General features: G+C 44.2%; 1 protein-coding gene across 1 annotated transcript in view; it reads left to right on the forward strand.

Annotated features, from left to right (window-relative positions):
* The window catches only part of ATOSB (atos homolog B), a 72,753-nt gene that overhangs the window by 12,535 nt on the left and 34,522 nt on the right, over positions 1-25,696 (forward strand). Inside the window, exon 2 of the mRNA XM_073680372.1 lies at positions 25,103-25,293. Coding sequence (XP_073536473.1) covers positions 25,220-25,293 — 74 coding nt within the window. The 5' untranslated portion in view covers positions 25,103-25,219. The remainder of the gene's footprint in view (positions 1-25,102; positions 25,294-25,696) is intronic.

Genomic DNA, 25,696 nt, shown 5'->3' on the forward strand with positions numbered 1-25,696 from the left:
TTGCCTTTTTATTTCTCTGTGTGTTTTTTTTTTTTTTTTTGTGTGTGTGTTCCAATAGACACAAGAAATAAACATGTGTAATTACAATAATCTTCTGGGAGAAATGCTTCATTTTCTGGAACAATTTTTCAAGGGTGCCATCACTTTTGGCCATGACTGTAAATGAAACTGTCACGATCGACAGGCCAGTCTGTACCCTGCTTTCCGATCTCGTTCCAATTTATACAGCCATTTGACTGCGCCCTTGTGGAAGTGCTGAAGACCAGACGAGCGCAGCGCATGCCCATCTATAGCGGTCTCATTATTAATGCATGGCGTGGCAGTGCACATGATCGACCACCTCTCCATTCATGGACTCTTCAGAGCCTTTTGTTCTCAGTATCAGTGGAGATCCCAGCGGTCAAGAAGTTTATCCCCTATACCATAGATAAGCAATAACTTACAAACTTAAGAATACCCCTTTAAAAATCCTTGTTCTCAGCAGCATGCTGTCCTCTGTAATCAAGTGATGTCCTGTTGATAACATCACGTTGGCGTTCATTTTGTTCAACCGGTAAGCGAGCACCGACCGACTCGCTAGTAGCACCAGATTTCTCAAACTGCATTAACCACCATGATAAATCTGATGCATTTTAATACCGTCTAGTCGAAGACCTCATTCAGACACCTGTTTTTTACTTTGAACACATACGTGAAGAACAAACAACTGGATGTGACCGAGGTTTACACCGTCTAAATTCCCCTGTGCATACAAGACTAATGTTAGCCGAACCAGTCGACATCGACAGGTTCAGCAGACGGTTTGTGTATGGGAGGTCTGAACAATTTATTGTTGGGGGGAAATATCGATCCAGCACATCTGGTTTCAGACTGACCATCGGCCAGAGGTGGGCCGCAGTCAGACCTGTCTGGTGACTGCTCTCTCATAGAGAACACAGAAACACTTGGCCAAAATGCCTTCTGGCTGAACCGTTGCTCTACCAACAGCTACTTGAAGTGTATGGCGGTCTTAAAAATGGGAGGGATAGCACTAATAAATATGCTCCAATATGTGTAGACAGATGCAGTGCCATAATATGTTTATTAACTGGAAAGGGTACAGCTTAAAAGGCCACAATGTACAACAAATTGTGCCAAAATTTGGACATAAAGGTTCTGTTATGGATATGTTCACACAAACATACACTACGATTGGTCTGTGTACATGTGCTGCTGCACATAGACTATTTTTCATACAAATCTAAGGTTTGTGCAGAAAATAATCACCGCCTACGCTAGTCTGGTCCACTTTATGGAGCAGCTCCTGCACCTGTCCGCTATGCAGAAGAGCACAGGGAGCTGCTGACCAAATCTGTGACGTCTGCAATAGACTGTGCTCGTCTGAGCTTAGCCTAGGTCAACCAAGAGGTTGTGTAAAATTAAACAAGTGGCTGGAGATTTTCTGACCATCTAAGTCTGCACTATCTAAATATAGGGCTGGATTAGTACAGTTTTTTTTTTTTTTTTTTCGGTATGTGTGAATGAGGCCTTAATCATTGGGAGCAGCATGAGGAACTTCCACAAGTGGATGATGTAATAAGCCCTCTTCTTGTCTTGTATGATCAGGTGGGTGGACCATGCCATTTGTATGTAGTAGGCTTTTTATTAGCACACATGTGAACAGAGTCCTAAGCTGGCTGCCCACATCAGATCTTTTAACCATGTGGGGGAAATTTGCTGCCAGGAACCTCTGGGAGCGGCTTATCTTTTTGAGAACAAAGGGATCAGGAAGATGACGTCCATGTGCCCAATCCATATTTAATGTGAGGGGAGAATCCAAACCGCCACACCCGAGGGTCATTCAGTCTGGGAGAAATTAACGAGTTGGACCAACAAACCAACTTTAAGTAAAACTGTGACTAGTTTCTGTACTTTTATTTTTGCTGTTCCCCCAAGTAATCCATTCCTTTTTTTTTTTTTTTTTTTTTTTTTTTTTTTTTTTTTTTTTTTTTAAATCCACCGTACGTTTCCAGAGAGATGGAGATTTGGAAGAGATGTGTGTGGATCGCAGGATCCTCTGGGGTGTGTCTTTAGGCTGCTCTGCATTAATAAAGACCTAAAAGTTAACAGTGAATAAAAATGTCTACAACTGTATGGTAGCTTTATTTTTTCCCCCTTAAAAAACTTCACTGTTGCCTTTGATTAATGATAACGCGTTTCAGCATTTTTAGTCAACTTGTATTAACTGATGCCAATCGCTGGGCACAGGTCGTCCTCTACAGTATAACATGACCCGGGCTAGAGATGCCCATCCCCAGCTTAGCTCGTCTATCCGTTTGTGCACAAGCAAAAAAATGTGATTTATTGCGTCAGATTATATCATGTTCAAAGAGGACGTCCTGGTCATCGACCCATTGCGGGTGATAATAATTATAATAATTGCCATCGTATGGCAACTGGGTGTATGAATTGTTCCATTGAATTTTGTATTTTAAAAAGAATTAGAGAAAAAGCATTCAGAATTGCTTTACCATACTCACGGATAGCATCTGGTCAACCCCATTCACTTCAATTGATGTGAGCTGCAATACCAGACATAACCAGTTCACAGATGTGGCGCTGTTTCAAGAGTAAAGTAGCCATGGTATTCTTTAAGCCCTTCTAGCTCCATGATGTACTATTATGTCATATAGCGATGCGGGTGTATGGCATGCGCTGAAAATTCAGCCTACTCCAGACAAGGAGGTGCCAGCTGTGTTATACAGCCAGCATCTGCCTCTAACAGCAGTGAATGAAGCATTGGTAGCGACATTTAACTGCCATGACACTGCCACGCAAAAAATAAACCTGCATACAAGTCTATCAACAGCAAAATAAAAGTTGTAGGTCTCGGAATCTTTATTTATTTATTTTTTTGTAGCCACTAAAATAATTACAAAATAAAAAAAGAAAAAAAGCCTGTAGCTGCTTGATATCGTCATAATTGTACTGACCTGGAGAACTATGTTTCCAGCTCATTTGTACTTCTTAATGAATGGCATGAATGTAAAAGCATGAAACAATTAAGGAATTGCATTTTTTTATTTATTTTTTACACCTTTTTTCTGCTCTTTTCCCATTTTTTTTTCCCTGTTTTCAGTACATTTATATACACTGCTCAAAAAAATAAAGGGAACACTCAAATAACACATCCTAGATCTGAATGAATGAAATATTCTCATTGAATACTTTGTTCTGTACAAAGTTGAATGTGCTGACAACAAAATCACACAAAAATCATCAATGGAAATCAAATTTATTAACCAATGCAGGGCTGGATTAGGAGTCACCCCCAAAATTAAAGTGGAAAAACACACTACAGGCTGATCCAACTTTGATGTAATGTCCTTAAAACAAGTCAAAATGAGGCTCAGTATTGTGTGTGGCCTCCACGTGCCTGTATGACCTCCCTACAACGCCTGGGCATGCTCCTGATGAGGTTGCGGATGGTCTCCTGTGGGATCTCCTCCCAGACCTGGACTAAAGCATCCGCCAACTCCTGGACAGTCTGTGGTGCAATGTGACGTTGGTGGATGGAGCGAGACATGATGTCCCAGATGTGCTCAATCGGATTCAGGTCTGGGGAACAGGCGGGCCAATCCATAGCTTCAATGCCTTCATCTTGCAGGAACTGCTGACACACTCCAGCCACATGAGGTCTGGCATTGTCCTGCATTAGGAGGAACCCAGGGCCAACCGCACCAGCATATGGTCTCACAAGGGGTCTGAGGATCTCATCTCGGTACCTAATGGCAGTCAGGCTACCTCTGGCGGGCACATGGAGGGCTGTGCGGCCCTGCAAAGAAATGCCACCCCACACCAGCATGACCGGTTTGGCAGTGGGTCAGTAATGAAGGATGTTGCAGGCAGCAGATCGCTCTCCACGACGTCTCCAAACTCTGTCACATGTGCTCAGTGTGAACCTGCTTTCATCTGTGAAGAGCTCAGGGCGCCAGTGGCGACTTTGCCAATCCTGGTGTTCTGTGGCAAATGCCAAGCGTCCTGCACGCTGTTGGGCTGTGAGCACAACCCCCATCTGTGGACGTCAGGCCCTCATACCACCCTCATGGAGTCGGTTTCTAACCGTTTGTGCAGACACATGCACATTTGTGGCCTGCTGGAGGTCATTTTGCAGGGCTCTGGCAGTGCTCCTCCTGTTCCTCTTTGCACAAAGGCGGAGGTAGCGGTCCTGCTGCTGGGTTGTTGCCCTCCTACGGCCCCTTCCACGTCTCCTGGTGTACTGGCCTGTCTCCTGGTAGCACCTCCAGCCTCTGGACATTACGCTGACAGACACAGAAAACCTTGACACAGTTCGCATTGATGTGCCATCCTGGATGAGCTGCACTACCTGAGCAACTTCTGTGGGTTGTAGAGTCCGTCTCAAGCTACCACGAGTGTGCAAGCACAACCAACATTCAAAAGTGACCAAAACATCAGCCAGAAAGCATTGTTACTGAGATGTGGTCTGTGGTCCCCACCTGCAGAACCACTCCTTTATTGAGGGTGTCTTGATAATTGCCAATAATTTCCATCTATTGTTTATTCCATTTGCACAACAGCATGTGAAATTGATTGTCAATCAGTGTTGCTTCCTCAGTGGACAGTTTGATTTCACAGAAGTTTGGTTTACTTGGAGTTATATTCTGTTGTTTAAGTGTTCCCTTTATTTTTTTGAGCAGTGTAGTAAAGGGAACGGCATCTTTTAACAGTGCAAATCATCCCGCAAAAAAAGAAAAAAACAGTTATGGCTCTTGGAAAAAGAGGATGCAAAGATGAATCTCCTCTGACCGTGAACGAACGGCATAGAATTATTCCTGACGTGCGACAGTGTAATGCGAACCATCAGCTTCAGTCACTCAAAGGGTTAATTTACATGGCCCACACCTTCACGTGCCAACCAGTGGGTGTCGGTCAGTGTCAGAGCCTGGGATAACATCATTCATATAATATGAGAGATCGTCGGAGCCTCCTCCCTGCTCGTGCACTGATCAGAACACATGGGGGATTTTATATGGAGATCCCCTAAAAAAAAAAAAAAAAAGCAAAACGCTCTTTACACCATGGGTGATCCCTCACCTTAGCGCAGAGACTTTACCGTGGAGCTGCAGTCCTCATTGGAGATGAGGCGTGGCAAGTGTGGAGGCCACGTCGTCCGTCTTTTGATTGTTGGATGTGGGTTAAATGGGGATTTACTACTATACAGCAAAGATTGGAGTGGGAAGAACTTGCGTTCAGCACTATTGATGAGCGAGCATGCTCGTTACTCGAGATTTACAAGCATGCTCGGGTGTTTCCCAAGTATTTTCAGCGTTCTCAGGTGTTATGTTTGAGTCGGACTGTGTGCATGATTTGCGACTGTTTGTCAGCTTTAATACATGTGAGGAATACCTGTTTTCTAAGGCATTCCTCACACATATTAAAGCTGTCAAAGAAAACAGGTATTCCTCACATGTATTAAAGCTGACAAACAGTCGCAAATCATGCACACAGCGCGACTAAAATATAACACCCGAGCACGCTGAAAATACTCGGCGAGCACTCAAGCATGCTCGCTGAAAGGGTTAACCGAACATACTCGCTCATCACTATTCAGCACTATAGAGAAGTTTATGGGTCCTTTTGAAGAAAAAAAATGCTGTTTTTTTTTTATTTTTTTTAATTTATTTATTTTTTTACGTATTTCTGATCCGTGACTTGGATCAAACTCTGACATGTGAACAGCCCCATAGACTATAATGGGTACAAGTTCTAGCCATGAAAAACTGGCATCTGAATGAGGCCTTAGTTGCATCTTCATAGCTTTATTTTTATTACTTTGTAGATTGCCAACAGTCAAAAAGTCAGTTAGTTTCTTCCCGACCAAGCGATGCACTGGAAAATTAGGGAAAAAAATTCCAAGTGCGGTGAAATTGCGAAAGGGAAAAAAAAACAAACAAATTTTTTCATTAAAATGGTGAAAAAAAAAAATCTGACATTTCTAAAAAAAAACAAAACAAAAAAAACCTGGTTCTTTTACAAAACCCTTTATGCTTTAATTCTTACGTTGGTGGAGATATGAGTCTTTTGGTTGTTTTTTTTATTTTGAACAGCGAGCTAACGTTTTTATTGCGCCTTATTGCGTTTTTTGGTGGAGTTGCAGCGATTAAAAGGCCACAAGTCTGTTGTTTTTGATGTATCGTATATTGCAATATCATAGTATTGCTGTACATAGTTGTTATAGAAAATGGGTGTCATAGACAGACAATATTAAAAACACCACAGTGCAACACCACACAATAGCTGATAGGTTTAAGTCTCTTAGATGTGAACCATCTTGGTTAAAATGCTTGAAGTCCTTTTGATGCCCAGATGACTGAAACACATGAGAAAGAGCATGTAACGTAGGTTGAATAAAGACCTATGTCCATCAAGTTCAACCTTCCTCCCCCAATTGTATTTTTTTGTCTAATTTAATTGTAACCCACAATGTTATGTTAGATATTCTTGTAATTTAGTCTACATCCAATGTAAAATACAACTGAAGACCAAAATGATTCAGCAAACACGGAATTTATTATTATTTAAGTATACATATAGACATACACATAATAAAAAAGCACCTCCAAACTGTGAGGGACTATAGGTTGAATCTAATCCAAGGTGTATATTTGCATGGGATATACCGCTACTACTGAGTGTACTGAAATACAGATGTTACACTATATGTTAAATCCTCAGGCAAGTGCCAATACTAGTAATCATATGATGTACAGTGGTAACATACGGCAGCAAAAGTCCAATGTAAACGTCAGCGTGATGCCAAGTCCCTCTTCCCCTACGCACTTTTCATCGTCCAACTTCCTCAGGGGGCGTGGTGTTAACCGGGAAGTGTGCTAATTTTGTGTTGCATAGACCAGTGTGGGCAGAGAGCAATGTCATGTGACCTAATTGACTTCTGGCGCAATCGGCGCATGATTACCCCGCCCGCATCTCCTAACATGACTTCCGGTTTCCGGTCCGTGGAACGCACGCGGTCAGCGCTCCCATGACAACATGAGACACGCTGCACGTGCGCTCCCACTGTGGTCGGATTCCCCGAAGTCAGGAGTGCAGACCCACGGCGCATGCGCACTGACAGATGGGATAAAGGTATATACAGTGCGCTAAGAGTATGTAGTGTCGTATGTAGGACAGAGTTATATGAAGGTATAGTGCGGTTAGAACGATAACCATATAGTATAAAAATTGTATATTCTGTTATATACCTAGTATGAATCAAGTGTTGTGACACAAACTATAATGTGTATAGGTATGTGAGTTGTAAATAGTGAAAAACATAGGCAAAAGTGCATTTTACATAAGGAAATAATTTTAAAAACCATAATAAGCATTATAATGAACTAAAGTGCTAAGTGCAGAAACTCATGGCATATGATTTTTAAACAAGTGTTTAACATAATAAAAAAGTTACAGCACCAATAAACTCCATATATCTCCTAAAAAAATCTACATCAGACCCCCAGTCCAAATGACACATCTCTTGGGGTAGGTATAAATATGGAGATATTGCACAAATATCCATAGATAAAAAATCCCTACCAAGGCCTTCAGGTCGTAGACCAAATATCTCAAAAAGTCTGAAGGTCCATGGTAGTTATATAGAAACTTATAAACTTAGTCCGTAGTTTCCTTAAGGTGCAAGTGCTCATACACAATGCTATGTGTATCGAGAAAATCATCCAGCCCTTTTTTGAAAGCTGTTAATGTCTGCCATTACTACCTCTTGTGGAAGGGCATTCCACGGTCTGACTGTAAAGAACCCTTTCCTGTTAAGGTGCCGGAATCGCCTTTCTTCCACCTGTAATGATTACCCCCTGGTACTTAACTTTATTCTTTCCAAAGACCATACTATGTGCTAGTCCTTTGTACTGATCACACATATATTTATACATGTAAATGAGATCCCCTCTGAAGTGTCGTTTTTCTAAGCTAAACAAGCTAAACTTTTTCAACCTCTCATCATATGAGTCCTTCCATTCCTTTTAATAATCTAGTTGCCCGCATTTTAACTGACTCTAACTTCTAACTTCTTTTTTTCAAAGTTGGACAACAGAAAGGGTACATGTGTTCATACATAAACAGGGCAGTGGCAGCCCTTTTGTCCACAGGAAAAAGCCTTTTAAGTTTTGGAGAGGATTAAAGCAGATACCTCACACTCTTAAGAAATAGCTATAGTCACCCTGCATACACATTCCTTTCATCAGAACAGCTTCAGCAGACAGTATGTCTCTGAAAGAAAATATATAATATTGGAATTTTGTATAAATCTGATATTAATAAGGCATACGTTTTCAGCATCTGCGTTAACAGGGGAGGAAGACGCGTAATTTTTCATAACTGTAAGCCCTGCCAATGAGCCACAAATACACAGTGACCAGATAACTGACAACAGATATGCCATGTTTATTATCTATCGGGGTTTTATCTTGAACTTCTGTGATCTGGAGAGGAGTTATCGCATAAGTTGGGGATTTCATGAAATCATGAAGGACTCAGACAGCCCACAACCTGGCCAACATGATGTCATCACTGGGGAGTGTGTGTGAGACTCATTGGTTGATAAAAGATCTATCCGAGTTATGATCTGGGTTCCTGTAGAGAGGTACATTTTCAAACGAAGTACTCTCCTTCGCTGGGTTGAATCTTATCTGTGATTGGTGTAGTAAGTTTTTTATTTTTTTATTTTATGTAACTGTAGATGCTGTATTGTTTTGTCCCCTTTGTAAAATCTTTAGTATATTTTTCATAAACACTGCCTCCCTCTTGGATTAAACATAAAATGTAATTGTTCTCTTCCTTTTGTTCTCTAACCGCGCCTCAAAGCCATACGCTACCTATCAGGCGTCCAATCAGCCTATATTTGGTATATTAAAAAAAGGGACTGGTGGTGGCAGCGAGTAGTCTGGGGTTATTGTGGAGTTAGTGGTGATCGTATGGAGGGTATATACACATATTCCATGTGTTGGAATCCGGAGGTGTATATACCATATGTTCAATGTTTAGTTTTCCGATAACTGGCCTATTAGTGCAAACAGCCTGCGCCATCCTCCGTTGCTCGTCTGCCAATCGTGTAATTGTCCGGACGATAGGGGGCAGCAGAGAGCTTTTTCACTCGACATCACAGTGGATGGTTCTGAGTGATCTTACCAGGCTGAGATTTGTGATTTAATCCTTGACAAAAGTAAAAATCTTGGTACTTTATGAATCTCACGCACAGGGTGGTCTAGATTGGAGCACTGTCATGGCAGGTAAGGGGCCTTCATCCATGGCAACACATTTGCAGCCTAAGATCGCTGAAAAAGTCACAAGCGCTCTGCAGAGTCAGATCTCCTTCCACTGGGAGCTTTGTGTCCGAGCAGCTGCATGTAGCCTTATATCACCAAGCACCAGGCCGAGCGTCGGATGGATTGGTGTAAAACCTCCACCACTGGACTCTGGAGGAAACGTGTTCTGTGCAGTGACGGATCACACTTTTCTGTCTGGCTTCTGATGGACAAATCTGGGTTTGGTGAATGGCAGGAGAACATTACCCGCCTGTCTGCATTGTGCCCGCTGTACAGTTTGGTGGAAGAGGGATAATTCTATGGGCTTATCAGGGGTCGGCATCGGTTTCTTAGTTCAAGTGCAGGGAAATCTTAATTGTTCTTCTGCTTTGAACAGTTGTAGCTTCCAGCTTTTTTGGAACAGTTTGAGGAAGGTCCTGTTCTGTTCCCCATGACTGCCCCGTGCACAAGGTCCATACAGACATGGTTGGGGGAGTTTGGTGGAAGAACAGAACCCGGACCTCAGCCCCATCCAACACCTTTACAAATTGAAATTGTGAGCCTAGCCTCTCCCCAACATCAGTGTCTGACCTCACAAATCCTTTTCTGGATGAAGGGGCAAAAATTCCCACAGACCTCTCCAAAATCTAGTTGAAACCTTCCCAGAAGAATAGGAGCTGTTGTAGCTGAAGAGGGACAGACCCCATATTAATGTCTGTAGATGTAGAATGTGAGGTCATAAAAGCTCCTGTGTGATGTGGAGGAGGTACACCCAACTATCCCACACCTATGGGGAGAGGAGAGTGAGCGGACACCAGACTCCTGTAGCAGCGATGTATCTGCAAGAATAAAAGCATCAAGGGTTGGATTTCATGGCTCATTGTGTAGTACTACAAAAAAAAAAGCCTCTCGATGTCTGGGAGGACCCATTGGACTGTTTGCTATAGGGGAAGCTCATTGATTTCAACAAGAACTGTGCAGTGCGTTCTTTCACCAATGGAGGCCCTGTGGAAAAATTTGACAGCTTTTGCTACCGACTATAGCTGATCGCTGGAGGTTCCGCAGCAGAACACTGTCTTTATATTGATGAAATACCGTGGCTCGGTGATTCTGGAGCTGCATTAATGAATTTATATATAATGTCGCGTATTAGTCCAGTGAACTGGCGAGGTGACGCTAGGAAGGGTTATTGTCTAGTCATGGAGCTGTGGGAAGCTCAGAGCCTTTATCTTATCTGTAAGTTATGGCCACTGGCACAGAATGGCATCCCTGCCTACCAGTCTCCTGAGCGAAGGCATGCCCAGGCACCAGGCCAGCGTCTGCAGAATTACACCTCGGATATTAATACACGTGGGGCTTTATTAAGAAAGCTAGTACGTTCTTGTACAGGGATTAGATGTTCCTTAGTCGTGCCCGAATTCCCTCCATGGTTTACACGCTGTCGAGGCATCATCCACAGAGCTTTGTATCTTCCATCATGTGTGAGTGATGATCTGTCCTCGGTGTGTGACTACAGAGCTCACCACGTCTATTTGTGGTGCAGTATGGGGCTGAATGTGGACCTCTCCTGCTGTCTCCTCGTACTTGGGTCTTTCTTGCGGAGCTTTTGCTGTCCCCTCGTACATTGGCCTTCCTGGCAGAGCTTTTGCTGTCCCCTCGTACATGGGCCTTCCTTGCAGAGCTTTTGCTGTCCCCTCGTACATGGGCCTTCCTTGCAGAGCTTTTGCTGTCCCCTCGTACATGGGCCTTCCTTGCAGAGCTTTTGCTGTCCCCTCGTACATGGGCCTTCCTTGCAGAGCTTTTGCTGTCCCCTCGTACATGGGCCTTCCTTGCAGAGCTTTCGCTGTCCCCTCGTGCATGGGCCTTCCTCGCAGAGCTTTCGCTGTCCCCTCGTATATGGGCCTTCCTCGCAGAGCTTTTGCTGTCCCCTCGTGCATGGGCCTTCCTCGCAGAGCTTTCGCTGTCCCCTCGTGCATGGGCCTTCCTTGCAGAGCTTTCGCTATCCCCTCGTACATGGGCCTTCCTTGCAGAGCTTTTGCTGTCCCCTCGTGCATGGGCCTTCCTTGCAGAGCTTTCGCTGTCCCCTCGTACATGGGCCTTCCTTGCAGAGCTTTCGCTGTCCCCTCGTACATGGGCCTTCCTTGCAGAGCTTTCGCTGTCCCCTCGTACATGGGCCTTCCTTGCAGAGCTTTCGCTGTCCCCTCGTGCATGGGCCTTCCTTGCAGAGCTTTCGCTGTCCCCTCGTGCATGGGCCTTCCTTGCAGAGCTTTCGCTGTCCCCTCGTACATGGGCCTTCCTTGCAGAGCTTTCGCTGTCCCCTCGTACATGGGCCTTCCTTGCAGAGCTTTCGCTGTCCCCTCGTACATGGGCCTTCCTTGCAGAGCTTTCGCTGTCCCCTCGTACATGGGCCTTCCTTGCAGAGCTTTCAGTCCTCCCTCTCTAAGAATCTCTCATGCAGAATATCCATACGGTTTCAAACAATGGCGTAACTATAGAGGAGGGTGAGTTGGACACTGGCCCTGATGCCTGTAGAGATCCAAAGCCGCTGCTGTAACATAAGGAGATGCTGTTATTGCAGATGTCACCTGGTACATGGGGCCCGTTTAAAGATTTTACATTGGGGCTCAGAAGCTTTGAGTTAAATCTCTGATTTTAAGCATTCCTCAATAGAAGAGCTTTAAAGGGTTATTCCCAACGTTTTAAAATGATCACCCATCCATAAGATAGGTGATAACTAGCAGATTGGTGATGGCCTGACCACTGGGACCCCCACAATCCAAGAAACAAAGTGGAATTTCTGGAAATCTGCAAGGACAGTTGCCTCCCAATATAGGTTTCCCTGCTGGTATATAAGCATACTTGGCAACTTTTGCAAATTGTCATCTGGGAAGTAGCTAGTCTGATGGCACGTAAAATGCTATGAAAAAAATATATTCCTTAGAAAAACAGAATTCATTACGTGAAAATGGCGATTAGATTTGGGGAAAATTGACACCTGAATGATTCATTTATCATGGAAATAAAAGACTGGAATTTCTGCAGGATGGGCAACCATGGATAGAGAAGACTTGAGGTGCTCCTGGGAGGAGAGGGGACTTGAATGCTCTCTTATGGTCACATTTGTCAACTTTCTGGAATATCTGGGAGACCTCTTAGGGCCTTGTAAGAGTCATCAAAAATGTTAGGTCCCACTGAAACCTTGTACCAGTGGAGATCAGGTACACAGGTGTGTCGACACTAATTGACGTGGCCATGGTCCAAAATTTTTGACAGGAAACTTTATCAGAAATGTCCCAAAAGGTAAACATTCAGGGTCTGTGACCAGTATAGCAGATTATATTAAGCCTGTGGGATAGGCTTAAGGTCTTTTCCACCGGGTTGATATTGAGGTGGGCCAGAAGCCAGAACTGATTTGGACATTGGAAACTATAGTGAACTGGAGGACAAAAGCGGTTAAAAGCGATTGGTTGCTAAGCATTCGCTAAGGCCCAGAAACCAGGTGATATGACGCGGGATTGAGGAGATTGGCGATTCACCCAGAATACTTCGGTGAGTCTTTGGAAGATATGTGGTGTCCTGGGAGCAGTCTGTGAGGTATATACTGTGACTGACTGTAGAGGAGCATGGTATTTTCAGTGTCCTGTGCAGAACGCCATTGCTGCACACAGGTGACGTTATATCTGGGGGGAGTCTGCTGTGGGAATAATGCCCTTTGGGAGGGGTGCTCGGTGCCTTAATGCAACCTTGGGGGAAGCTATAGAAATAATATTAAGCAGGTACTGTGATAGCTAGGCAACTGTAGTTATACCTGTCAAATTTGCAGGTACTATCCAAAATTTTCAATTGCTTTCCCAGCAAATTCAAGCCACACAAATGTGGGTGTTCTCAGGCAGGACTTAAACGTTCCTTTTACCCCAACACTAATGGATAGTTCAGTTTTGCGCTGCAGCCGTCCCTGGGACTTGTGCTAGTCAATGAGGTGGGACGGGGCCTATAATCCAGTCTATAACAGAAGGACTTGGTCTATTGGAGACAGAGCCTGGCTGAGGAGAAGCAGTACCCTTGTGGCCAGGACCTGGTTAAAGACGAGTGGGGCTCATGAGTGAGGTCTGGTTTGTAGAGCTTCAGAAATGGGTACGGGGCAAGGAAGAGTGGAGACATGGTATTTGGTGAGAAGGAAATTGACCGATTAAAGGGGTTGTTAAATAAAAACTCCTCTAGTGTCAGGTAATGGTATAAATAATGAAGACACAGTATGTTTTCCTGATTGGAACCCCAGTCGTTGCAGCGCAGACGTCTCTGGTATTTTCTACCTGCACTAGAAATTGTGATTTCCAATTCTTTGGTCACCTAACCGCTGAGGCCGGTGAATGGAACAGGACCACATCAGCTCTGCATCTGATTATCTACCTTTTCCATCACTTTTTAAAGCCGGTGTGAAGTAACACAATTCTGGTGTAGTTCATGTGGAATCGACAGGGACTTGATGGTTACATCGTTGTTTAGTGTTCTATCCACCCATGCCACCATATGCCATCAAGAGTTGTGCCTCCTCTAAAACGATTAAGCATACAGGATTCTAGTCTTCCTTCTCTATATTCGACAGCGCTTCCAGTCTCCCTTTTTTTTTTTTTTTTATGCTTCCCTGGACTTGACAGGAATTTTTAATAGGAATATTTTATACCAGAGCTGAGAAGTCTAAAAGTTGCTTTAGGAACTTGTCTTTCTCCATAAATTTGTTCTTTAAATGTTTTTTGTTTTTTTTACCTGGTGTAAATGCCGCGATTCTCCTGAATCTGAGGTTGTTTTTTTTTCTTCGGTTTCTGTGCCACTCACTTCCTGAGATATGGCCCTTTTTATTGTTTAGGTCACTATAATATAAATATTATACATTTTTACCAAGTGGGCATGGTCTTAACTCTTTACCCTATTTGGTTAAAATGACTAGATTTTTATACAGGGAAGAAAAGGTCATAATTCAGGGATGGTGAGGAGCAGGAAGAAAAGAGACATCGGCATTCACACCAGCTTCCTTTTAAAGAAGTTACAAGTTGTCATTCACAAAGCATCGTGGTCCTAAATAAGCTGAAATGACAAGCGGCCTGTTATTCTCTTCTCCAGAATGAATCTCCCCTAGATGGTGAGGATATGGCTGTTGTCACCTGCTTTGTGAATTTAGCCTTATGCCCACGACTGCAGAATTCCTGATCTCTCACTCTCATAATTTTACATAGAGGAATTGTTCTATATGCTGGATATAGTACATTTGCTAATGTATTAAGTGTCTTGTGCAAATTGGTATTTGACGGATAAGGGTATTTTCACACGTTGCGTTTTATCGCATTTTTTTTTTCCCCGTGTAGATTTGTTACAAAAACTGAAGGATTTCCTACTCCCCACAAAATGAATGAAGCATACGTTGCTTATTTTTTACTTGCAGATTTAAATCTGCAGCATGTCAATTCTTGCAACGTTTTTGCAGCTGGTTTCACTCATTCACGAGTGAGGGAAAAACCTACATTTGTTTTTCCTACCAGCACATCGGAGTTTGCAGCAAAATCTTCTGCTGCAAATCCTGAACGTGTGCACATAGCCTAATGGTAAAAAAACCCTGCAGATAGGATACATATCTTAATGGCTTCTGCGCCGTAAGAGAAGACATCCATGGCTTGCCTTGTGCTGTATAAACATTTCACTGGATTTTTCTTATTTTTTTTGTAAACTGAGTACTTCCTCTAATTGACGCTTTTTTTTTTACAGATTCTGGGACAGTTTTTTTTTTTTCTTCTTCTTTTGTGCCCCTCCCTTTCCAAAGTCATGTCCCCTGATAATAAAGGTGCACATTTTCCCCTTCAGCCAACTAGGTGTGTGTCGCGCCCCCGGGGCCGTGGGGTACTCTGCACCGGGCCTTCAGAAGCTTGGGGGGTATCATGGTGGCTGGCCCGGCCCGTGGCCCAGGGCGGACAACTGAAAAGAGGGGAATGTATATTGGGATAATAGGTTTGTAAATGTTCGTGACGCCACCTGTGGTGTCTGGTGAGGATCACCAGCGCTGCAGCAGTCCACTGAGGCCGGTGTTGTGGCAGCTTAGATCGTATCGCTCCCCACAGGTGGAGCAGGGCCTCAGGGCAGCGTAGGAGGGGGGATGCAGGACAGAGGGGAACCAGTCGGGTCAGAGCAAGAATAGGAGCACACACGAAAGTCACTTAAATACCTTTTTACTGATGGAAATTCAGGCACGTCCAGGAGCACTGTAGGGTGAGGGGTGCACGTCCGGATTCTCCCCAGTGAGCGGGTGTAGGGCCTCCTGTCTCTTGCCTCTCTGTAGTAAGTTTCTGACCTGCCTGGAGCTAGGCCTAACTTTGTTTCTGTTCTGCACCTGCTGACTTGGTGATAGGGCCTTTTGTTGGAGATCACTCTCCATAGTCTTTGGGGTCTCCGTGATTCCTGATCCTGGTACGTATCAGCTTTTGGTGATCCTGGGACATGTAGTTCACCAGGGGTTCCGGTTGGTTGTTTTCTACTGGTCATGAAGATCCACGTAGACTCAGACCCGGTGTCTGGTATATTCTTCGGGGTGAGCTGGTTAAGCTCCTCTGCCCCCTATGTTACTCACTTTCCACTCTCCTTCGGCCCCGCTCGGGCCCTCACTAGGCTACACACACTGCAGCCGGGACGCTGCTCTTCTTCGCCGCTCTGAGTGTCGGCACACTCCGAGCTCTCTATCCTGAGCTCTGTGAGTTCTAGTCTGGACTCACTCTACAGACTATACTGAACTCTTTCTGCAGAAACTGCTAGGCTCTGGCTCGACTGCACGGACTCCTTCTGTGTCTGAGCAGGAGCTGCTGAATCACTGAGCTGCCTAGCTCCACCTTCCCTATTTATATCCCTATCTGGCTCCCTCTTGTGGTCTGAGGTGAAAGGTGGAGGTGTGTGTATGCTGTGGGGGCCTCTTGTGGAGAAATCCGGTAATGCACCCTTCTAGGATCTGTGGTACCAAGCAAAGCTGGGCGCCACACGTGTACCACAGGACTTTTGTGGGCGTGGCTATCTTTTAATTGCTGGAGGAGCCAAAAGCACCCACCCACAAAGTTCTATGGTCCACGCCCAGTTGGTTGAAGGGAGAAAATGTACAGCTTTATTACCGGGGGGCTGTAACGCAAGGTGTGGGAAAGACTTAGTGCAGCACAAAGGGAAGAGGGAATGGAAGCCCAAACTCTAGGGAAAGGGGGGAGTGGAGACCTCCTGGCTGGTAAATATCACCCTGTCTCCTCTGACGTCCCTATATTGCCTCTTCACCAATCGCTGCACGCGTTCCTCACCCTGTCTTTCCCTGGTGTTTGGCTAAGGCTAGGGAAGGGAGGAGATGAGCACTAGTCAATCCCCACTGAACACTAAAGACAACAAGGGAGGACAAACAATGGGGAATTGCTTAACTTTAGATGACTCCAGACAACTGTGCACACGTCCTCAACACCAGAGAGGAAGAAGTACTGCTCTTGCTCAAGCCTTCACAAGGAGTAATGAATATCGCCAGCACCTCCCTCTGACACACAGCAGGTATTTCTACACCCAGGCTGTTAGAACCTTGCTCTTAGGTTTTTTTTCCTTTGCTGGTCACATGACCTTGTTGGCCTATTTAATCCTGCTCCGCCCTTCTGGCTTTGCTGGACTTCATTGTATAACTACTTTCTAGCTAGCCTGTGCTCTGTATCTAACTCTGTTAGTTTGCTTGGTCTACGGACCTCTATGTTCTATATGTTTTGTTTGTTCGTCTGTCTGCTACTATTTCTGTTAGGAGGTGTCCCATTTTCCTCCCAGTCCTTAGTACTTGTAGGGATTCCTTCCCCACATCTATAGGTCTCCGTACAGACTAGCTTAGGACTTTAGCAGGTCTGATCGCAGGATCAGGTTCCCTGTTACATCGTAGGGATTCAGCTGAGTTCTATCGTAGGGACAGATCTCCTCTCTTTCCTTAGCTCTGGTAGCAGAACATAACAGTAAGTCCAGCCAGCAAATTCTCTAAGGAAAGATTTTTCTGTTCCATCATGGTGTCGGTTCAGGATTTGGCTCATCGCCTGCAGGGACTCTCTCTGGAGGTGGCCGAGCTCCGTCAGCACGTGAGTAACTGTCCTGGAGCACATTTCTTGGAGCCTAAGGTATGTTTGCCGGATTTATTTTTTGGTGAACACCGAGAATTTTTTTCATTTAAAAATGCTTGCTTATTGTATTTTCGTTTGAGACCCAAGTCCTCTGGGGATGAATCCCAGCGCATAGGGTTCATAATGTCACTTTTGCGCAAAGAGCCTCAGGAGTGGGCCTTTTCTTTGCAACCTAGTGATACATGCTTCAGATCAGTGGATAGTTTTTTTTCTGCTTTGGGACTATTATATGATGATCCTGACCGTGTCGCATCAGCTGAGACTGAGTTGAGACGTTTGAAACAGGGATCAGGTAATGTGGAAAAATATTGTACTCATTTCCGTCGTTGGTCTACTCAAACAGGGTGGAACGATTCTGCTCTGAAAAGTCTATTTCTTGCTGGGCTCAATGAAAGGGTTAAAGACCTGCTAATTGCTTATCCTACACCTGAAGATTTGCAACAGGCTATGCAATTAGCTATACGGGTGGATAGGAGACTGCGTGCAAGGGTTAATGAGAGCAAATCCTCTGCTATGTCAGTTTCTGGTTATGAGAATGTGTGTACTAACAGTGGTGAACCGATGGAGATTGGATCGGTGGCACCTCGCTCTCAAGAAAAAGACCGTCGATTTTCTGAAGGCTTGTGTTTCTATTGCGGAAAATCTGGTCATTTGATTAAAGGCTGTGAGCTTCGTATGAAGAAAGAAAAAAAAATGGTCAGTCATGCCCGTATTGCCTGTTTAAATTCCAAGGGTGTATTTTTAGCTGCTTCCACGATTGCTCAGGAAAAATTAATGGAATTTCGGGTGTTTGTTGATTGTGGGTCTACTCTGAATGTAATTGATGGGGGATTCTTGGAAAGACTCAATTTAAAACCCGAACCTTTATCATCCCCCATTGCTGTGGTTTCTGGGGATGGTTCCCCTTTGAAGAATATTACTCTCAAGGTCTGTGAATTTCCTCTCACTATTAATGGTGTTCACCATGAGAAATTGGATTTGGTAGTTTTGAATAACTTGCCTTCTCCAGTAATATTGGGATTGCCCTGGTTAAAATTTCACAATCCTGTACTGGATTGGTCTACCAGTGAAATTAAATCCTGGAGCCATAAATGTTATGACAAGTGTTGTAACGGGCGTATTGCAGCTTTGGATAGGGGAGAATTGCCTGTTCCTATTCAGGATTTTTGGAGAGTTTTTTCTGAGAAGGAATCGCAGGTTTTGCCTCCCCATAGAGACTATGATTGTTCTATTGAATTTGTCCCTGGAGCGACTCTTCCTAAAAGTCGTTTATTTAACCTTACTATTCCTGAGAGGAAGGCTTTGGAGGAATACATACAGACAAGTTTGGCCGCCGGTCACATTAGGCCCTCTAAGTCTCCTGTGGCGGTTGGATTTTTTTTTGTAAAAAAAAGGACAGCGGTTTACGTCCTTGTCTGGATTTTCGTGAGATTAACAAAATTACTGTACGCAATCCTTACCCATTGCCATTGATTCCTGATCTGTTTAGCCAGTTAATGGGGGCCAAGTGGTTCTCTAAAATTGACCTTAAGGGGGCATACAATCTGTTGCGCATGAAGGAGGGTGATGAATGGAAGACTGCTTTTAACACTCCTGTGGGTCATTTTGAGAATCTGGTTATGCCTTTTGGTCTTACTAATGCTCCTGCATTTTTTCAGAATCTTATTAATGACATCCTTAGACCTTTGATCGGCAAAAATGTGGTTGTGTATTTGGATGACATTTTGATTTATTCGCCGGATCTGGAGTCTCATTGGCAGAGCGTACGTGAGGTATTACAGTTGTTAATGGACAATTCGCTTTTTGCTAAGCTGGAGAAATGTGAGTTCGCTGTACAGAGAATTAGTTTTTTGGGTTACATTATCTCCAGCGAAGGTTTTGAGATGGACCCGGTTAAAGTTCAAGCTGTGCAGGAATGGCCTAGGCCTATTGGTTTGAAATCGATACAGAGGTTTTTGGGTTTCGCCAATTATTACAGAAAATTCATAAAAATTTTTTCTAGTATTGTCAAACCTCTGACTGATCTCACCAGGAAAGGTGCTGATGCGGTTCAGTGGTCTTCTGAGGCCATTGAAGCTTTTGTGTATCTCAAGGAGAGGTTCACCTCTGCTCCCATCCTTATGCAGCCTGATGTGACTAAGCCGTTTTTGGTTGAGGTTGATGCTTCCTCTGTGGGGGTTGGCGCAGTATTGTCTCAGGATAACGGGGATGGATTACATCCCTGTGCCTTTTTTTCAAAAAAATTTTCGGAGACTGAACTGAATTACGATATTGGTAATCGGGAATTATTGGCTATTAAACTCGCATTTGAACACTGGCGCCACTTCTTGGAAGGTGCGGAATTTCCCGTTCAGGTTCTTACGGATCATAAAAATCTGATATATCTTGATGCTGCCAAGCGCCTGAATGCCCGTCAGGCTAGGTGGGCACTGTTTTTCTCGCGGTTTAATTTCTCCGTTACTTACATCCCTGGTACTAAGAATGTTAAGGCGGATGCTTTGTCTCGCAGTTTTTCTCCCATAGTCGGTGCTGAGAAAGAGGAGAACATTTTACAAGAAGGTGTTGTGATAGCTGCTTTGGACTCCGTTTTGGAAGATGAGATTCTTAAAGCACAGGAGAATGCCCCATCTAACACTCCTCATGGGAGGTTGTTTTTGCCTGGGACCTTTAGGAGAGATTTGTTTGTTGAGTGTCACGAATCTTGGTTGGCAGGTCATCCCGGAATCTCTGAGACCAAGAGACTGGTGGGTCGCAGTTTTTGGTGGCCTGGATGGCAGAAGGAAGTCATTAAGTGGGTGCGTCAATGTACTATATGTGCTAGATCTAAGTCCTCACATACTCCTGCTGCGGGGTTGCTTTGTCCTTTGGAGGTTCCCAGTGCTCCTTGGACACATTTGGCTATGGACTTTATAACTGACCTTCCCCCCTCTGAGGGTTTTACTGTCATCTGGGTGGTCGTGGACCTTTTTAGCAAGATGTGTCACTTGGTTCCCTTCGTCAAACTGCCCTGCGCTAAAACTCTCGCTAAGGCCTTTGTCAAGGAAATTGTCAGACTTCATGGCGTTCCTACTGACATTGTTTCTGATAGGGGTCCTCAGTTCGTGGCTCGTTTTTGGCGTGCCTTTTGTGACAGGTTGGGAGTTCATTTGTCGTTCTCGTCCAGATATCATCCTGAATCTAATGGCCAGACAGAAAGGAAAAACAAGGATGTTGAGCAGTTCTTGCGTTGTTTTGTGGCAGACAATCAAGAGGGGTGGTCTGAGTTTCTGCCACTTGCTGAATTTGCTCTGAACAATCATACATCTTCTTCTGCTGGTTGTTCGCCTTTTTTTTGTTGTTCTGGGAGACATCCGTCGTTTGGGTCGTTCTCCAAGTTGGGATCTGCCGTGCCTGAGGAGGAGAATTTTTCTGGTGATTTGGAGAGAGTTTGGACGTATGTGCGTGGTAATCTTCAGGAGGCCAACAGAAAATCTAAAGACTACTTTGATAGGAAACGACAGGAGGTTTTGTTCGCTGTTGGTGACATGGTCTGGTTGTCCTCTAGGAATCTGCGGTTGAGGATTCCTTCTAAGAAATTGGGTCCCAAGTTTGTAGGGCCCTTTAAGGTGCTTCAGGTTGTCAACCAATCTGCTGTTAGGTTGGAGGTTCCTACCTCCTGGAGAATTAATCCGGTATTTCATGTCTCTCTGTTAAAAAAAGCTGTTGTGTCGGATGGTGACGCCTCTGCCTCTGTTCCTCCGGTGGTGGAGGACGGGGAATATGAAATTTCTCGCATCCTTAACTCTAGACGGTATAGAGGTAGTTTGCAGTATCTTGTGGCCTGGAAAGGTTTCGGACCCGAGGATAACTCTTGGGTGAGGTCAGATGATGTTTCCGCGTCCAGACTTATCAGAGCGTTTCACAGGAGATTTCCTGATAAGCCTGGTCCTAGGGGATCCGGAGGATCCTCTTAGAAGGGGGGGTACTGTTAGAACCTTGCTCTTAGGTGTTTTTTTTCCTTTGCTGGTCACATGACCTTGTTGGCCTATTTAATCCTGCTCCGCCCTTCTGGCTTTGCTGGACTTCATTGTATAACTACTTTCTAGCTAGCCTGTGCTCTGTATCTAACTCTGTTAGTTTGCTTGGTCTACGGACCTCTATGTTCTATATGTTTTGTTTGTTCGTCTGTCTGCTACTATTTCTGTTAGGAGGTGTCCCATATTCCTCCCAGTCCTTAGTACTTGTAGGGATTCCTTCCCCACATCTATAGGTCTCCGTACAGACTAGCTTAGGACTTTAGCAGGTCTGATCGCAGGATCAGGTTCCCTGTTACATCGTAGGGATTCAGCTGAGTTCTATCGTAGGGACAGATCTCCTCTCTTTCCTTAGCTCTGGTAGCAGAACATAACACAGGCCAGGGTGTTAATTGGCCAGAGGAAGGTAGCCGCTGGGTCCTAAAGACAGCCTCTAAGAAGGTGTCTGTATTGCCAAACGTAGAGATCGCCTGCAACCAACTGCAGGGCAACTGTCTGTCACTTCTGACACACCCGTGACAGGGGCAGAAGAAAAAGAAAACCTGTTCGCGAATCAGCATCTGTTAGCCTTCAAGGCCAGTTTTTGATTCTTCTTTCCAATTATTGGGTACAATTACATGACTCTTCGCTGCAGCCAATCACCAGACACTCTGCGTTATCGGTGCTGACTTAATCCGTTCTGTCTGGGTTGCAACTCGTGTAACACACAACTTGTATACCGACAGCAAACTCTGTCCCTAAGTGTACAATTGTAAATGTGTATATTGGACACTGCTCCTGTAAACTCCTCCTGCTGTAGATCTGTAGGGGCCCCGATGGTTGTACCTGCAGATAAGTTTTTATTTTCTTATTTACAGTATCAGTAACAAGTTTTTATTTATTTATTTTACTCACTTACTGTATATAGCGCCATTAATTCCACAGCGCTTCACAGACATTATCAGCACTGTCCCCATTGGGGCTGACAATCTACATCCCCTATCAGTATGTCTTTGTAGTGTGGGAGGAAACCCACACAAACACAGGGAGAACCTACAAACTCCTTACAGATGTTGTCCTTGGTGGGATTTGAACCCAGGACCCCAGTGCTGCAAGATTGCCAAGCTAACCACTGAGCCACTGTGCTGCCCAAGTTCACGCTGATATACAGAGATTGTCTCAATAATTCAGGGGTGATAAATGTGTCCCTTTTGAATGTTATGACCACCTATTGATCTACATTAATTGAGTCACTACTTTATATTATTTAACATGTACGATACTCAATGGATCCCCTTTGTTTATACATTATTGATCCTGAGTTAGATCCCTGTATTATACCCCAGAGCTGCACTCACTATTCTGCTGGTGCAGTCACTATGTACATTTTTTTTATTTATTTTATTTTACTGACTTTTATATATTGCCATTAATTCCACAGCGCTTTACAGACATTATCAGCAGTGAAGCCATTGGGGCTGACGATCTACATTCCCTATGAGTATGTCTTTGGAGTGTGGGAGGAAACTGGAGGAAACCCACACAAACACAGGGAGAACATACAAACTCCTTGCAGATGTTGTCCTTGGTGGGATTTGAACCCAGGACCCCAGCTGCAGTGCTAACCACTGATCCACCGTGCTGCCCATACATACATTACTGATCCTGAGTTACATCCAGTTATACTGCAGAGCTGAACTCCGTATTCTGCTGTTGCCGTCACTGTGTACATACACTACTAATCCTGTGCATTTAGAGATGTATCTGTCTTGAGCCTTGCTTAATTATATTAATGAAGAGCAGAATCTCTGGACTTTAATATAGGCTACTTTAGGAGAAGATGGATAATCCCAGTACATTTCTGTGGTACATTGTGTCTTCATTTTCCCGTTTTGCTGATCTTATGTACCTTAAAAAACAAAAACAAAACATGTTTTGTAATCTATTTTATCCCATACGATGTTTGGTGTTCTTGCCCCCAGAGCTTGCACTCCCCGGATTGCTCTTCATCTTGTCTGGACCTATAGATGTGCCTGGTGCTGCGGCTGTGTGTCATTGTGTAGAGCGGCTCCCTGGTGACACTTCCTATGTAATGAATAACACCCGCAGAGTCCCTGGGCGTGTCGCCGTCTCTTTTTATATATGAAGCTATTTCTGCTTCTTGTCTGTGGTTATCTCACGAGCTGGGAATTCTCTATCAGGCGAGCGGCAGAGCGGCTCCTCCTGTGCAGCCTGCAGATAATAATAATCCGGCTGCCATGAATATTCTCCATTCCTGCCCTCAAATTCCTAATATCATACCTGAAGGCCCGGAAAAATCCTTGGTAACCCCATTTATCCCTATCCTTCCCCTATATGTCTCTTAGGAGGGTAGGTGTTTGTTTTTTTATTAGGTGTTTTGTACAGGCCCTGGGTAATATGAGGCCACATTACAGGCCGGTGGTGGCCAGGGGCTCAGTTTGACAACTCTGCTTGAATTATGGGCCCCCCAGAAATAGTATCTGGGCCCTGAACAGTAACCCAATGCCTGCGGTGACTGGGAAGCTCTAGCAATGTCGGGGTTAAGTGGTAATCCTTTCACTACCACTGAATTGTGGGCAAATGTGCTGACCCCAGGCCTTGTCCTTGTCTGACCGTGCATCCCCCTCTACGCCTGACCAAAGAGCCTGACAGAGCTCTTCATGTTGCTCATAAGAGAATTTCCCTTCCAGGTTGGAGCCCAATAGTGTGTGTGTGTGTGTATACAGTATGTATAGTGTGTGTGTGTGTATACAGTATGTATAGTGTGTGTGGACAGTATGTATAGTGTGTGTGTGTGTGTGTGTAGACAGTATGTATAGTGTGTGTGTGTGTAGACAGTATGTATAGTGTGTGTGTGTGTGTAGACAGTATGTATAGTGTGTGTAGACAGTATGTAGTGTGTGTAGACAGTATGTATAGTGTGTGTAGACAGTATGTATAGTGTGTGTGTGTAGACAGTATGTATAGTGTGTATGTGTGTAGACAGTATGTAGTGTGTGTAGACAGTATGTATAGTGTGTGTAGACAGTATGTAGTGTGTGTAGACAGTATGTATAGTGTGTGTGTGTGTGTAGACAGTATGTATAGTGTGTGTGTGTGTGTGTGTAGACAGTATGTATAGTGTGTGTGTGTGTAGACAGTATGTATAGTGTGTGTGTGTGTAGACAGTATGTATAGTGTGTGTGTGTGTAGACAGTATGTATAGTGTGTGTGTGTGTGTGTGTGTGTGTGTGTGTGTGTGTGTATAACGTGTCGGGGGCGAACACAGACGAGGGCCAATGGTATGTCCGCCCCTGATATATATGTGTACTGTGTGTGTGTACTCTATTTTACTTAACACATAATTAATGTGTGTGATTAGTATCATATATACATGTGTATATATTTGTGGTCAAATACATATATGCACACCTAGTATAATAATACATATAACAGCATATTATTATATATAATGTGTGTATATATGCACACATACATACAATGTGTGTGTGTGTGTATAATATATATATTATAATTTTTTTTTTTTTTTAAATTACACACACTGTTTACATATCATATAATGTATTTTAATTGCTAATTATCTTTGGGTTTACTCCTTCTTTTACAGCACTTGGAGCAGGATTGGTTCCAGGCGGAGTTCCTCCCGGCATGCTGTTGGGTATCGTTCCCACCCTGCGCCCCTCCCGCAGCTGTAGATGCCAGTATGACCGCACTCACCAGCTAGATGTGCCAGGTTGGAGTATCTGCTGCCATAGAGGAGGGGTCGTCCTGCCAGAGGCAGCACAAAGACACACAGGGGTAAGAGCTTGTAGGCCAGTTCTAACCAAAAACGTAAGAACAAAAAAAATATTTTACATTTCAGTAGCTATATTGGGCATCTTAAAGTGTTTTTTATTTTTTTTTATTTTGTTTTTGTTTTTCTTTTCTCTCCCTGAATTTTTTTCAAGGATTGACTTGTCACCTTCATATTCCAGTGGCTTTCCATTCAAGATTACTTAGAGGACCTTTTGCTGGATTTTTTTGCATTTAAACTTATTGCCACTGACCCAATGATTCTGGAACAGTTGCAAAGTTAAGCCCCCACTGGTAAAAATTATGCAAATTTTCCCTACAGCCAACTGGGCGTATACCACAGAACTTCTCTGTGGGTGTCGGCCGTGTTTTGATTGGCCAGCATCAGAGGAGAAAAAGCAAATGCCTA

This window comes from Phyllobates terribilis, unplaced genomic scaffold (genome assembly GCF_046119375.1).
Source record: "Phyllobates terribilis strain yellow unplaced genomic scaffold, ASM4611937v1 Scaffold_1__5_contigs__length_1240528914, whole genome shotgun sequence".
NCBI classification, from domain to species: Eukaryota; Metazoa; Chordata; class Amphibia; order Anura; family Dendrobatidae; genus Phyllobates; species Phyllobates terribilis.